At 39.8% G+C, this 16,172-nt stretch overlaps 1 protein-coding gene across 11 annotated transcripts in view; it reads right to left on the reverse strand.

The window, feature by feature from the left end:
- The window catches only part of KIAA1217 (KIAA1217 ortholog), a 219,748-nt gene that overhangs the window by 182,993 nt on the left and 20,583 nt on the right, over positions 1-16,172 (reverse strand). The window contains exon 1 of one of the 11 annotated variants that reach the window (XM_063303518.1): positions 4,476-4,693. The exons of the other annotated variants lie outside the window; for them this stretch is intronic. Within the exon in view, the coding sequence (XP_063159588.1) occupies positions 4,476-4,583 (108 nt within the window). The 5' untranslated portion in view covers positions 4,584-4,693. Of the gene's footprint in view, positions 1-4,475; positions 4,694-16,172 lie in introns of those variants that run through there. 11 annotated transcript variants of the gene reach the window in all.

Here is a 16,172-nt window from a genome sequence, read left to right on the forward strand (position 1 = left end):
AACATCCAGACTTTTTTCACTTGTACTACTGCCAAAACAGGGCTCCCCCATCTTATACTCATGCCTTTCATTTTTTTTCTCTCCAGATGCAGAACTTTTCGTATCTCCTTGTTAATTTCTTCCTGTCAGACGGTCAAGAATCTTTTTCTTCTAAAGCTTTAGCCACTCTTTCCAGTTTTTTTTTAATCAACTGCAGATTTAATACCATCCAGGCCATCAAAAGAAATGTCAACCCTCAAGAAACCCAAGAGAGAATTCTGCAGCCTTCTACTCAATACTACCCTCCAAGCTAATATGGATCCATTTCTGATTATTCTTTGGGCATCATCATTCAGCCAATTATAAATCCATTTAACATTTGTGTCATCTAACTCATATTTTACCTTTTCATAAATGAGGATATTGTGAGAGACTCTGTTGCTGTGCTGAGGTCAAGATAAACTATGTCCACAGCATTCCCTCAGTCTATTAAGCTAGCAACTGTGATGAAAAAGATTAGTCTGGCATGACCTGTTTGGAACAAACCTGAGCTGGCTCTTGTTAATTTTTTGCATTTCTGTCCATGTACTCAGAAATATGCTTTTTAATCATCTGCTCAAAGACCTTGCCTGGTATGAATGTCAGGCTGACAGCCCTATAATTTTCTGAGTCCTCCTCCTCCTCTACTTTGAGCATACTCATACTCATTCTGGTCCTTTGTTTGGATGTTCATTACAATTTGAACAGTTTAGAACATGATTTGTTTTGAAAAAGTCAAAACTAAGAATAAAATCCTTTTGAATAAACTTTTTGAAACCTATAAAAATTGCATCCATAGCAGTTTCACTCTGTGACAGGGAAAATGGAAATGTTGACACATGATGGATCTTTACCCATATGATGGTTTATCTAACTTGCTCAAAGATTAGTGCTTCTCACAAAATATATCTTCTGTCTATATAATACTCCAGAAAGAATTCCAAAAATACTTCTGTTGTTCGTATGGAAATTTGGAATGTATGGAACCTGAAGGCTGTTAATTTCTCTATTCCTGGAGGAAAGGGTTATATTTTACAGTAAGAGAGAAACATTAGGTTGCAACCAGATCTAGGCTACAAAGGCCTGGGAAAGCAGGATTTCCTCTCCCCATTTTTCCCCCAGAAGCCCTTCCTACAGACCTACAAATATTACTTGGAATCCGCTGATCAGAGTAAGCTCTGGTATTCACACGTGTGGGGTGGTGGGGACTGAATGGCAAGCAGGAAGCATAAGAATTGGATGGAAGTATCTTCTCCCTGATTCCAGAAAATCCTTCTGTCTAGTTTTCAGGAATTAATTTGGTAGGAGCAATACAACCTACTCCCATTCCACCAGATCTCCCTGATCCTCTGACTGGACTTTTACAACACACTAAGCTATAAAATTTGATTAACAAAACACCATTTCTATGCTCAAATAATGTGATGCCTAGTTTACAAAGTAATTTAAGATGATGGCTCGCTTCCCATAATGCACTGGATCATAAACTATACCTAATGGAGTAGTATTTGTATGAACTAGCCCCTCTCTACTCATACAAATACTATAGTTGGGGCTGGACAGGTTGCCAGCTAGACACACATATAATCTGGAACCAAACCATGACCTTTTAATTAACACAGTTAGGAGTTGTCATTTCTAGCAGACAAAATTATATTACTGTTGTCAGAACCAGGAGTGACAAAACTGTCATTCTTTGGCAAACAACAACATGTAAAGGCATTTGTATAACATTCATCTTCATTGCCAGAGACATAGATAATAGAACTATATTACTGACATAAAACCAGAGAAACCACTCCAACTTATCCACAAATGTTTAATAAATCTAGTCACTAAGGCTTCTCCAATGTGTTGCTCCTGCCAGTGGGTTGGGCTCATACTCCATGATTCCCTACCGGAACACCTGACCTCCAACAGGAAGATGGAGGGCACAGGGCTTGAAAGGGTTCCTCTGGATCATAAGGGTTCATTGTAATTTAATTAATTCCTGCAAGTCTCATTTACTCCCAAATCCATTTCTTATTAATGGCAGTTAAAAGGGATTTTAAAAGCAGAGCTGCCCCTGCAATTTTTATTATTATGCTAAATTATAAAAGGAATTCAGTGTTTGTTGCTTTCATTAGTTGTTGCTCTTCTGCCTGCTTGAAGACTTTTCATTTTAATTGGCTAGCTATGAAGCATTTCCTAAATTTCACTCTGGGCGCTAAAGTGATGCAATTACATTACAGCTGGAAGCTGATCTACTGGATTAGATTAATAAAGCTACTCTAAGGTAATATTTTCATTAAGACCAGTAAAAAGGCTTTCACGTTCTCCAAGATTCTCAGAGATCTCCAACAAGGAGAATAATAGGATAAGTTACAAACCACAAAATCTGGAATTCTTAATTATCTTAAATTAGAGCATGGGACGACTTCCTAAGAATTAATTTGTTTAGTCTCCTTGTCTAGATGTTACATAGATTTCTGGATGTACCAAGAGCTATTAGAAGAAAAAGTCAAGAAATATTTACATAGATTAGATTAGCTGATCTGCAAATTCATAGTTGAGGTGTAATGTACTAATAGAGTCCTAGGAAGGGTAGGACCGGTGTTTCTCAACCTTGGCGACTTCAGGATGGCTGGACTCCAATTCAATTACCCATGCTGGCTGGGGAATTCTGGGAGTTGAAGTCCACACATCTTGAAGTCACCAAGGTTGAGAAACGCTGGGTAGGACTATTACCCTCGTCTCAGCTTGTAAGCTTCACAGAGACAACCTTTTTATCACTTTTGATAACAGAACGGTGGGCTAGTTCAGACTTCCTGTTTGGTGCCCTCCAATACAGGCATTCGGGAAATTGCTGTCCATTACATCTGGAAGACACCAGGTTGTGGACGACTGGATTTGACTGATCAGCTATTATCCATCCAATCAATTTCTTTCATTGTTATGTTCACTGCAGCATATTGAGAGTGCAGATGGTTATACAGAACACTAACTTTGATCTTGAAAGATGTGGGGTCCAGTCCAGTTCAGAGTTGAATTGTGGGCTATCCTGCAGCTGAAATCCTGCAGTCCCATCAGTAAAACAGATATAACAAAGATCTAACCCAATGAATGAAATGAATCTTGTAAAAGCACTTTTGTAAAGCAAGCAATATACCTTACCCATTCTTATTTGTCAGAACTTGTATAACTTCAGGGAAGCATATTTAAATAGACAACAACAAGACTGAACATGCAATGCTTAGTCTCAAGACCAATTCCCTTAAATTCAATTACTGTTCCTCTAGCCAGAGGTAGGAAACTTGATGCCTTACAATATTCTAGACTACATCTTTTATAACTTATAACTCCTGACCATTGATGCAATAAGCCAATCTCTGATTGATTTTTTAATCGGTGGACACTGAAGCAACAGAAAAGCATCCCGCACTATTCAAACTTCCTGTTCTATTGTTCCAGATACTTCAAATCTAACCTGAGACTTTTTTTTCCTGAAAACAAGAGTCTAAATCAGCAGGCAATCAAGACCTGTCAACATAACATTTCTCATTTTCAATTATTTTCTTTTGGTGGGCATCTTGAGTTCTTGGCAGTTATATTTGCTTCTTGAGCCCTTTTTTTTTTTGCAGTCCCCAAAGCCATCTCTGATTACAACTCCTGAAAACCACTGGCATCTTTCCATTTTGAGAAGGGAAACAATAAAAAACTGAAGCTTAAGCTTTAAAATAAACTTAGGATAGTTATAAGAAGCAAAGAACTCATTAAACTCTTCCCCAAACCCCTAGATCTTCCTGCAAAAACTTGACACTACTTCCTCTATACCGACTACATTCCCTGAGTGTGCGTGTGCACATGCACGCACACACACACACTTAACTGCAGTCCTTTCTTATAGTAGGAGAGGGAAGAGAAAGATATTTGCAGAGCAACAAACAAAATAACCACCCAAACAAATAGAAAAGTTATTGCATTATTTCATAAAGTAAAAGCACGTATTCAAGGATGGAAAACTGTGGCCCTCCGGCTGTTACTTAATTATTCTATCTAGGGGCCTCGGTTTCCCTGCCTGGCTTCCCTTTTTATAATACGCCATCTTCAAAGAAGTTTTTATGTGCTTCCCGTAAAAGTCCACATTCAAAAGCTACACTTCATTTTACAAATCATGGGATATTTCCAGTAAGACCATTACACTCTAAACAAGTGGGTGTTTCTTTTTTTAAAAAAGGAGTTTTGGAACAGCCAAAACATCAGCTAGCAAAAACTTAATTTCGAAGCTCAAACACCTCACCTTTCAAAGTCTGTCTGATAAGTTCCTAGGTATCTAAAATACCATCTCCAGCAAGTGCAATATTCCCCATTTCCAGATAGGTTTATAGAAATATTTTTTTCTTGCATAAGCTTGAATGACACCTGGAAACAACACAGGAAAAGTACAGATGTGAAGCAAGAAAATGCTCTTGCAGTACCTGGTCAATTTTGTTTTTGCCGCAGGAACAGCAAAGAGATGAGAAGCTCCTTTTTCTCCGCAGTCCCTTTGAGAGGGAATTAGCAGAGCCGTCCACATTCGAGTCCATAGTATTTGTCTCTGCAACATCTCAAACATCTGAGGAAACCACCTTAAAGCTACATCACAGTTCCCCAAATATTGCCCTTATTCTGCATATATATGGTGTGTGCACTGAAACAGATCTATGAGCACATGTCCTTGCGTATCAGGGTGTAGATATGATTCACAAATAGAAAATACCGGTTTTTTTGTGGCTTGGCTTGCATAGCTATCGCTGGGTGTGGTTGAAATGCATGCAGGTGCACACCTTGGACTCTAGCCACAAGGGGAATGCTTTTTCTTTAAAAATATTACCTATATGGACAATCTTATACGTGTTATTAGACATGGCTTCAAAACTGCTCAGGAAATAAAGTGAGTTCCTCCCTGATTAAACCTTTCTAAGCACCACACAAAACTTCACTGCTACTGGAGGAAGTAGCTGGGAGCTGAAACAATGGTAGGAGCCAATGACACCATCGACTGATTGGCAGGAGACTCAATTCACCTCCCACACTAAAATGAAATCATGTCTGGTAATGGCCTTAACATTTTTGTTGTTTATTCGTTTAGTCGCTTCCAACTCTTCGTGACTTCATGGACCAGCCCACGCCAGAGCTTCCTGTTGGTCGTCAACACCCCCAGCTGCCCCAAGGACGAGTCCCTCACCTCTAGAATATCATCCATCCACCTTGCCCTTGGTCAGCCCCTCTTCCTTTTGCCCTCCACTCTCCCTAGCATCAGCATCTTCTCCAGGGTGTCCTGTCTTCTCATGATGTGGCCAAAGTATTTCAGTTTTGCCTTGAATATCATTCCCTCAAGTGAGCAGTCTGGCTTTATTTCCTGGAGTATGGACTGCTTTGATCTTCTTGCAGTCCAAGGCACTCTCAGAATTTTCCTCCAACACCACAGTTCAAAAGCATCCATCTTCCTTCGCTTAGCCTTTCCTATGGTCCAGCTCTCGCAGCCGTATATTACTACTGGGAATACCATTGCTTTAACTATGCGGACCTTTGTTGTCAGTGTGATGTCTCTGCTCTTAACTATTTTATCGAGATTTGTCATTGCTCTCCTCCCAAGGATTAAGCGTCTTCTGATTTCCTGACTGCAGGCCTTAACATTTAGAACTAAAGAATTCAGGAGTTGGGTTCATGAACAGAATCGCTCCAAATCTCAAGTGTGGTCTCCTCCTAAAGACGATCGAGATTTTCTGACAGCACACACCTGAAGCCAGATAGGAAGGAGTGAAATTGGGACACAGAAGAGAGAAGTGAACATTTCTACATAGACAAGGTATAATGGTGGATTACTAAAATACCAAAAGTTCCAAAATACTACAGCAAATTGCAGCCATTCCTAAAATACTGTAGATTTGCTATTCCAAATTTGATTCCACAACCAGTTTTAGATTGTCTGCCTTAAGCAGAAACAGTCCAAGTAAGACTTTTACTTAATTTATTTTTTTATTATAAGACATTTACCATTTGAAAGAAAGAAATTTAATTAGTTCCCATTTCAAAGCCAACGTGTCTCATTTCACATTTTTGAACATACCAAAACTCGGTTATCACTTGAAATTTGCAAAAGTTACCCAAATTTTGCAATAGTTGGCCAATAATAATAATAAAAAATTATAGAAGGAAAAAACTCTGCAAAATGTATATATTCAGGGGGGAAAAAGTAAAACTGCATTATATTAGGGAGAATAATGTACAAAACTAGATGTGCTGGGCACAGTTGGGAAAAGAAGACATTTGGAGGAACGTACACTAAACTGCAGATTTTAGTGCAATTCTTTTATGAAAACATCACATTCAGCAAAATGAATTATGATAACTTCAGATAAAAAAGAAACAAAGAGAAAACAAAGTTGTTCAGCCCTATCTCCATTCTTAACAGTTTTCTGATTTGGAAGATTTACAGGGGCCCTATAACCTCCATATGTACAACCCATTAATTGATTAATTAACTAATAACTGCTGCAGAAATTAACCTGTTAGCTTCTGACTGATCTATATAGGCATCCAAGATTACAAACTGCCTAAAATAAAGATCAGCTGTATTGTTAGGAGAAGATGCTTAGAAAGCAGTTATAGACCTTCAACTGGCAATGTTTAATTGACTTCAGTGGGACTACAGCACTGCCAGCGGATTGCACAATGTCTCTTAGGAACACAACAATTATCTTTTTATAACAAGACAAATGTCCTTTTCTCTGTCATATGGCTTGGCTTTTTAAAGTTCTTCATTTCTCAGAAAAAGAATAAGAATCTGAATAAATATATAGGCAAACCAAGCTAAGATTAATCCTATGACTGGATAAAGAAAGCCTCTCTTTTTGGACTATTGTAAGTTAAAATTATAACCTAATTTATAACCTTCATTTAGAAGAGCATACAGCAGCATAGACACAGATGCATTCCTGAAGTACAATTAAAAACAATACATCACAATAAAAACAAACAATAAAAATACACTATGCTTCCTTCTCCACCTAAGATCCTTTAGAGGTATTAAGGCTGTAACCCCCAGAATTCCCCAGTCAGTATTGGGGAAGGTTGCAATATATAAAAGCAACAAAGCAGAAAACTGAGGCAGGAGCAAACTTAAGTGGATATACAAAGTCTGCTGAAACAAATTGTTTTCAGTATAGATCGGTGTTTTTCAAACTTGGCAACTTCATGGACTTCAACTCCCCAAAATTTCCCAGCCAGCACTGATATACATATTATCAATTCTCTACTGAACAGTCTAACTTACCAAAAACAACTTAAGTAGAAGGCTGAAGGCAACTTACTTGGAAGAGTGTTTCAGGGTCAAGCTTTGCACTCCTGCCTATCTTCTAAACATCTTGCAATAACTTTTAGAGCCTCCATGACTGATCTCAGAGTTGGGGATTACCTACATGGGCATAAGCATGCCTTGTGCCCAGAGAATTCCTTTGAAAATCTTGGAAGCTCCAAGTACTTTGGAAGATTTTCAGATGATCAGCAACTGCAGCAACAAGAGTACATATCTGAAATGATGGTGTATTTATTCCACTAAACCAGTTTTTCTAAACTGGCAATGTTTAGAAAAAGCCACAGGCTTTGGGAGTGTGCTGCCTGACCATTATGGGTGTCCTAGTCAACAACAGCTGGAAGGTACAGGGTTGGGAAGGTTGAAGAAACTCTTGGCTAAAACACAAATCTAGTCTGAATAAAGAAATTTAGAACAGCTCATGATTTGGTTCTAAAAAAGTCCAGTTCAAGACTCCTCACACACAAGTCACACAACTCCATTCGCCTGAAATGGAGAATGGAATAAGGCTTACTGGTTCTATCACCACAGTTTACCACATGCTGGAGAAGACAAATCTCAACAAGATCTAATGTTGAATTTAGAAGCAGAAAATTATTTGTAAACCTCTTTGAGATGTTTACATAGGAAGCAGTGTCCAATTACAGCTGAAGAACTAATTTTTCCACGATCAGCCTATCCAGAAGCTTAGATCAGCAGGAGAAGCCCTTTTGAAGATACCCCCATTGCCAGACCATCATCCATGTGGCCTTCTCCTGCATAGAATGCTGTCTCCAATGAGGTACATGTGACTCCTGTTCTCCCAATATTTTAAAAAATGGCAAATATACATCATTTTTACCAAACATTTAATAGTTAATTGATTTTTTTAATTTTACTGATTTTAATGTTATACGTAAACTTTATATTATCATTTTAAATATTGCAAGGTGCTTAAAGTGCTCATATAAATAGATGGGCAGAGGATAAATCCAATACATACATACATATATATGAATATATTTATTTACCTTTTTCTAAAAAAGATAAACCCAAAACAAGGATTAATAAAACAAATAGCACCATGCCAAATTACAATAATTAATGCCATAAACCAGCACCTTGGTAACAATCTACTAAATGATACAGCAAGACAAGTGCAACCCAAAACATGAACAGATATGTCCTTGGTTGACCCTAAAGCCTACCAATGTATGGTGCCAACTATAACTGAACAGATGGAAAATTCCATAATTGGAGGATCTGTAACAAGAAGTCTTCTGAGGTTGCCACAAACCAACCCATAAGTGTGCCATCATCAAAAGACAAACTTGGTTGATTTGAATGGCCAGGAAGGTATATAAGGGAGAAGATAATCCATTAAGAGTTCGAGTCATAAGCTCTACTGGGTTTTACACAGATAAGTACTTTGACTTTGGGTTGGTAGCACACTAGCAACCAACCTAGCTCATTCAGAACAAGTGAAACTCCAGATCAGTGTTTCTCAGCCTCAGCAACTGTAAGATGTGTGGACTTCTACTAGTTGAAGTCTACACACTTTACAGTTGCTGAGGCTGAGAAACACTACTCCAGATAGTAGAGTTCAAAACTGCCTGAGAAGCCAATACATGTAGGCTAGTCTCCCCTTTTCTTCTCAAAAGGACTCAGAAATGTGCAAGGAGAGAGAAGATGAGTCACTCCAGATCCATATGCCTTTCACTTATGGCAAACGCATGCAGAAAAATATCTGAAGAGTATTTTTTACCCTGAGACTGATTCTGCCCTATCAAAGTTCACACAAGCTTCCCTCTTATCCTGTATTACAAAGGAAGGCAATCTGGAGACATGGTGCAAACATAAAAGGAGGCAAGGTTCTGGAGTTTATTTGACTGTCCTGTTTGCACATCATTAACATAATTTACATTAACAACTTGGCACTGAAGTCCCCTCTGAGCAGCTGCAAAAATGAAAAACTGCTCTCATGACATCAATTTGTATGTCTTGCTACCAAGCCTTTCAAACATCTCCTGAAGGGTGAGCTGTGTTAGTCTATTGCAGCAAATAGGAACACATTTTGAGATTCTAAAAGTACTAACAGATTTACTGTAGCATCAGCTGTAGGCAACTAGAGTCACAGCTGTCCATCATACTGTCAACCTCTTCTTCAAAATCATGGGGGCTAGAAACTTTAGAAGAAATGAAAATGGAGCCTTTCTTTAACTCCAAATGGCAAACAAAGCACATATTCTCGAGTTTTGTGTTTCATACGTTCAGGGCTTAATCTGTAAATTCTCTCTTATGGCAGCATAAATTGATTTGGAGACACAAACTGCCCTCTATAACATTGCTGCCATTATGACAATCACAATAAAAAGTAGTTGCAACAGATTTAGGCCTGAAAATAATCCATCACGGTCCTGCAGCTCTTCACCACAGGTGGTACAGTTGGGATTTGCTCCTTCAATTACAATAGCTATGCTGACTGATGCCTGACAGCTGGACCAAGATGTCTCCACCTTCAGGTTGCATGTAAAGCTTCACAGTTCAGTAGTGCTGTGAATAATTTCTATGGCTAACAAAAAAGGATGACATGAACAGGTGGTGCTAAATATTGCAAAGAGAATAGGAACCACATGACTGCAACATCCACTCCAAGGGCACAAGTGGACAATCATGCTGCACATTCTCTAGACCAGTGTTTCCCAACCTCAGCAACTTTTAAGATGTGTGGACTTCAACTCCCAGAATTCCCCAGCCAGCACAATGGCTGGGGAATTCTGGGAGTTGAAGTCCACACATCCTAAAGTTGCTGAGGTTGAGAAACACTGCCCTAGACAGCAATCAGTGGAAGGCAAGATGCAAAGAGTAGGTGGGCCCAAGCCAAAACCAGGTGCATCCACATGTATACTTGTTTCTTATACCTTTTGATATTCTTTCCCACTGTCTTTCTCTGTTTGAGCTCACTCTCCACCCACCCATCTCCCCAGTGAAAGCTGCTGAGATTGTTCTTATCAGAGGACTGAACTGATGGCTTTAAAAGAGTTTCTGAAATTAGGCTGAGGTTCAGCTGAAATTAAGCCAAAGGACACATGTGGTGCAGAACAGAGATTTTGTTGTAGAATAGAAAGTAAAAATAATTTTAAAAGCATTGGTACAAGTGTGGATTCCAGTCAGTTATCCGCCCACCTCCAAGTTTACCATCTGTTTCAAATATGAAAGAAAAAGGGATGCTGCAGGTGGCAGTCCCACCAGATCTCAATTGTCCAAGTCAGTCCAGGAACCAATGCTATATCTGCCTTCTGCTGTCTCCTTCAGCTGCAGTTCCCTTTGAAATCCTTTCTGGATTACCTGGCCTATGAAACCCAGCAATCTGGCCCTAAGTTTTAACCCCAGCTGTACCATTTTACCTATTCCTGATGTAAAGAGCACACCAACTTTTGGTTGGAAAGGGGAAGTAGGATAGAACAATAAACCACTGAGAATTCTTTCACCAGGGATGAAATAAATCTGAAGGACCAATCTATGGAGCAGCAGGTTCATTACTTATTTCTGAAATTCTACCTAACTTAAAAATATTTCAAGTTGGTTTACAATAAACAAATATTAAAATACAAGTTTCTGGCAGAACTTTTCATGAAAGCTCTAAGGGCTGTAAGTAGCTATGGGAAAGGAGCCACAAGATGAGCTTTCCTGGAACTACATCATCTGGGCTTTCCTGGAACTATACATCTGACCCTTTTTCTAAAGAAGCAATCAATTTAGTTCTAAGCACACTAGTTAAAACTTTCTAAAAATGTAGTATGCCAGTAGGCATTTAAACTCATGCAAATGTGAGTAGATTAATAGGTACAGCTTCGGCGGGCAGGTAACGGCATTCCGTGTAGTCATGCCGGCCACATGACCATGGAAGTGTCTACGGACAAACACCGGCTCTTCGGCTTTGAAACAGAGATGAGCACCGCCCCCTAGAGTTGGACACGACTGGACTTAATGTCAAGGGAAACCTTTACCTTTACCTACCCTTTGCTATTAATGTGCCACCAGCAATTAACTTTCACCTCTCTAAGCTTGAAGAATAGAATCACCCTGGGAAAGACATCTAATAATTAAAGTGGACATGACCATTAAATCGTAATTTGCTCCGTTCTTCAGGAGTTTATCATCTGCCCAGCCAAACTATCAGATGGACATGTTAAAATCTCAGGCACAAGTTTAAATTCAATAAAACAACCACAGTCACCCCTAAGTGTATTTCTGTTGATAGCTGTTTCTATATTAGAGGGCACCAGATGCTTCCTGAGCCTTAATAGACAGGACTTTCATCACCCACCGACAGCTGTTAACACATTGACTTTTTTCTTCTTAATAATGGCAGCCAACTTTTAAAAAATGAATTCAGGAAAGCTCTTCTGCATAATTTTTAATCACACAATTCTCCTTTCAGAAAGGAATGCATAGTAAAAGCATAAATGGCACAGATTAGCATCAAACATCTGTGTGTTATTTAAAAGTTGTTTTTTTTTAAAAAGCAGAAATAGAGAGATTTCCTCAAATATGCGGAGCTGTTTCTAACATGTATTTTAAAGCTTTACAGTAAGTTGCAATTGTCAAATAACTCCACTTACACTCTCTTTATCACCATCAGATGCTTACGGGTTTTTATGTTCAAAGGACAGCTTTTCTGCGCACACCAAAACTAAGCAACATCTTTTCATTTCTATTGAAATTACTGACTCAGTGCAAGTTAAAAAGAGCTAATGACTTTTAGATAAGTTATTTATGCCACTTTAAAGATGTATATTCTTTCTCATCAAAGTCAAATATTTATTTCTTCTGAAAGTAATTTATTATGAATTACAACAGATGGGTACACCGTACCAGGCAACCCTAAGACTAGCACTGGTCTAAGCCAGCCTTCCCCGACTGGATACCCTCCAGAGGAACTGGAATTATGATGTTTTCTGCACCAGCTGAAAACAATGGAAACTGTAATCACAACACTTCCCAATGGCACCAGACTGAGAAAGGCTGTTCTAGGTTAAATGTAATATCAGGGAGCTTTATTTTTGGCTTGGGAGACCTGCTGTTGGCTCTGGAGTAGGACTGGAGAAAGAGAGGTCACAAAGCATAACATTTGCAAATGGAAGAGAAGAAAATTTAGATTCTGAGCGAAGATAGCATGGCTCTGTGCAACCACAGTCACTAAAAACAGCCAGCTTGATATAAAGCATGGATGGAGAACCTTTTTCAGTGCAAGCACAGCCTCCAATTATGGCTAACATGGGGTGGGTGGGTGGGTGGGTGGGAGGCATGAATGGGTGAAACAAGTCATGGGCAGAATCACCCAACACTCAGATCCTTACACAGATTATTTTGACCCTTCTGTAGCACACACAGCACAAATATCCAGCCTTCCTGGGGAAGAAAGTCCCAGACTTTTCCATCCAAAGTCTCATTCAGATGGATCAATGTTTTTTCACAGAGTAAAACAAAATTGAACTGTAATCCTAGGAACTGTGTCAGTATTCTGGCTTTTGCCACATACCCATTCACTAGGCTGCTGACTTCAATGGACAAGAATAAATGGGGGAATAAAATTACACTCACACAGGATGCCATGAAGGGGTGTTGAAATGAGCTTTTTGCCTCCTGGGCCTAACATATTTGTGTCTGTGTGTCCTGCATGGCATTCAGAAAAACTGCTATTATTTTAGACTGATTATTTCAGCCAGACCAAACTTCAGGAATACCATTTAGGAGCAGCAGGGAAGACTGTGGTGCAATGATTAAACTGCTGGATTAGGGCAGTGTTTCTCAACTTTGGCAACTTTAAGGTGCGTGGACTTCAACTCCCAGAACTCCCCAGCCAGCTTTGCTGGCTGGGGAATTCTGGGAGTTGAAGTCCACGCACCTTAAAGTTGCCACGGTTGAGAAACACTGGATTAGGATGAGAGACCCAGGTGAACCCCCACCCCACCCCAGAAGCTTACTAGATGATTTTGGGCTAGTCATTCTTTGTCAGCCCAACCCACCTGACAGGGTGGTTGTTGTGAAGAAAAACTGGATGAGAGAGTGCTTTGTATGCCATCTTGAGCTCCTGAATGAAAATTGGGATATAACTCTAATACATAAACATTCGCGTGAGACCACACATGATTACACCTCAAGATTACTTATACTTCTGGCCCATTTATTGTATAAAACATGGCCCCTGTCATATACCCTGAAGCGGCCCCATTCACTAGGTACGGAAGAGAACAAAACCCCAAAACCCCATATAAAAATCACAATTTTCCTGTTCGGCGATGCTGCAGTTACTACCATGCTCAGAAAATGTTTTTAACCAAGACACTCTGTGAACGCTTCCCACCCCAAGCACACATAATGTAACTCGTAAAAGCCTGTGTCTCACACGTATCACACTTATTTCTAGGAGCTGAAACTAACAGACAAGCAAAACAAAATCAGCGGGAAAGAAAAGGCAAGAAACAATGGCAGTTCTTTGAATCTCTTACTGCTGTATCAAACTACCTATGTGTTGAGCAGATATAATAAGTGGGGCAGAGAGAGATGCAAGACAGAGAGAGGGAGGGAGAAAGCCATGGCAGATAACATATCAGTAAAAATAAAGAAGAAGAAATGCCTCATTGTGAAAGAGAAGACAAGAGGATAGAGTTGCATAAAGTCTACAGAAGATCCTTTATATGCACTGATGCACACTGAGAGATGTTGCTGTAATTTCAACAGAAATACAGTAACATGGAAAAAGCTTTGCCCAGTTGACTCGGCAGCCTCTGTGTGCAGAGTCCAGAGGCCCACTGTTGATGGCCAATTTCAAGTCCTTCACTGATGTCTTGGGTGTCTTTATCTTTAAATTGGACTTAGACTGGACAGATGTCCTTAACAGAGCATGTCCAGTGACCACCCTTCAAAGAGAAGGCACCCTAAAGGCATGGGACCTGGCACTCTGTACAGGACAGGCACTGCTAGTTAAGGCATGGTCGAATCCACCCCCTAGGTAGAAGGAAGCAGAGTTGAAAGTGGTTTTTTGCAGACTGCTGTGAAATCAAATTGCACGGGAAGAGGAATGAATAAAAGCCAGACCACACAGAAATTGCAAACTGTGTCTCTCCTGGGGTGCGAGTAAACATGGCCACTCCTACGTCCCCACCACATCAAAGGATACGACAGCTCCTGATGTTTGGTGTACAACACCCAAAATTCACTGTCATGAATTTCGCTAAATTGGTGCAATTTAATGAGGAAGAACAGACCGGGTAGAAGAGCCAGGAGAATACACAGAACAAAACAAGAATGTACTCAGTGGTGATAAGGGCAGGATTTTCCTCCCTCTTTCTGTTGTGCTATTTCAGCAAGTGTATTCACTACCAAAAAAAAAAGGAAACAGAAAACCTTTTCAGCAAGAGATTGGCCCAGATTGTTTATCTGCACTCTCCTAACAATTCTCTGAAAGGAATTTTAAATTTAGGGGATTAAAATCAGTCAGAACTAACTGACCAGCTTAGTCTGCTTTTGTTCAGGGAGGTGCAAAAATACAAATGCTTTCGTGCATGAGAGCTGCACCCCACACTGTTTACATTGCTAACCTCCAATGCAAATGCACTACCCACTGCTGAAATGTCCCAGCTTAAACCCATAGCATTCCATCTTGTGCCAAAGAGATACAGACCTTCTGCAAGAGCAAAGGCTTTCCTTCTACCTTCTATTGTGCAGGTGCAGAACTGATTACTTAGGAGGGGCTGTCCACTCCATCTTATTCATGGTCTTCTCCCTTTAAACGTTTCTATTAACAAAGATTACAGGCCTGTGTACAACGTCTTTGAGATCAAAGCAAGTGTAAATATCTGCTATTTTTCAGATGAGCACAATCCAAGGTTATTTTTCTACTGGTACTACCTAGATAATGTTTGGAGTGGGTGTTTTTTTTTCAACTGTCCTAAAGAAACTTACACAGCCTTAGATAGGACCTCCCATATCTACTGGCCAAATAGCTAAACTAGTGGGGGTACCTTTTCGAGGGGGCTGTACCTGTTGAACTTTTGCTACGTTGGGGTGCAAGAGACAGTATTCTTGGTCCCAGGCTTTACATTTTAAAAAAGTTATTTAAGAGTTTTTAAATGTTTGTACTAAATTCTTCCAAAGTGTTTGTATTTTTTTTAAAAAAATCCAGCTGGGTTTGCCTTTTTTAGAAATGCCCTGAGTATACCCTCTCAGTTCAGGCTGACCTCTGCGAGGCCTAGAACAGATCTGCAACACATTTTCTGGGGTTACAGTTTATAAGGGAGACTCGCTGTGGTGGGCAAGCCCCTTTAAAAAGTCCATTCACTTCCTTTATTAACCTTCTCCTCAATAACATCCGAAACAACTGTGTTAGGAAACACAGGAAGCTGCTATTTTTTTTAATTCAGTTTCAAACTGCACTGCTAAATGACCACCTTTCCAACTCCACAAACACTTTTAATTCCAGGATAAAATGCAACCAGGATTGAGTTGAGTTGAGCTGCACTGGCATGCAAAATGCCAAGGGATTGAGCCTTTCCTTTTTTGATTTGCAGAGTAGTTCGCAGGCAGTTATGGCAGTCCTCTTTCTTTTCAGCAGGCAACAAGATCATGTGCAAAGCACATGGGTTTGGGCTGCTTGTGGCTGGTTAGACTGTTCACTTGTTTTACATTGCCTGTCAAGTGCAGAGACAGCAACTGCCTGATACACAAGGTATTTTCTCTCCAAAGAAGCAGCCGGGGTCTACTGAGATGCTGAGCAACGGCAAGCCTTTGGCCACATCATTTGATCACTGGGGATTCATCTCACACCAAAACT

The sequence above is a fragment of the Candoia aspera genome, chromosome 4, assembly GCF_035149785.1.
Source record: "Candoia aspera isolate rCanAsp1 chromosome 4, rCanAsp1.hap2, whole genome shotgun sequence".
NCBI classification, from domain to species: domain Eukaryota; kingdom Metazoa; phylum Chordata; class Lepidosauria; order Squamata; family Boidae; genus Candoia; species Candoia aspera.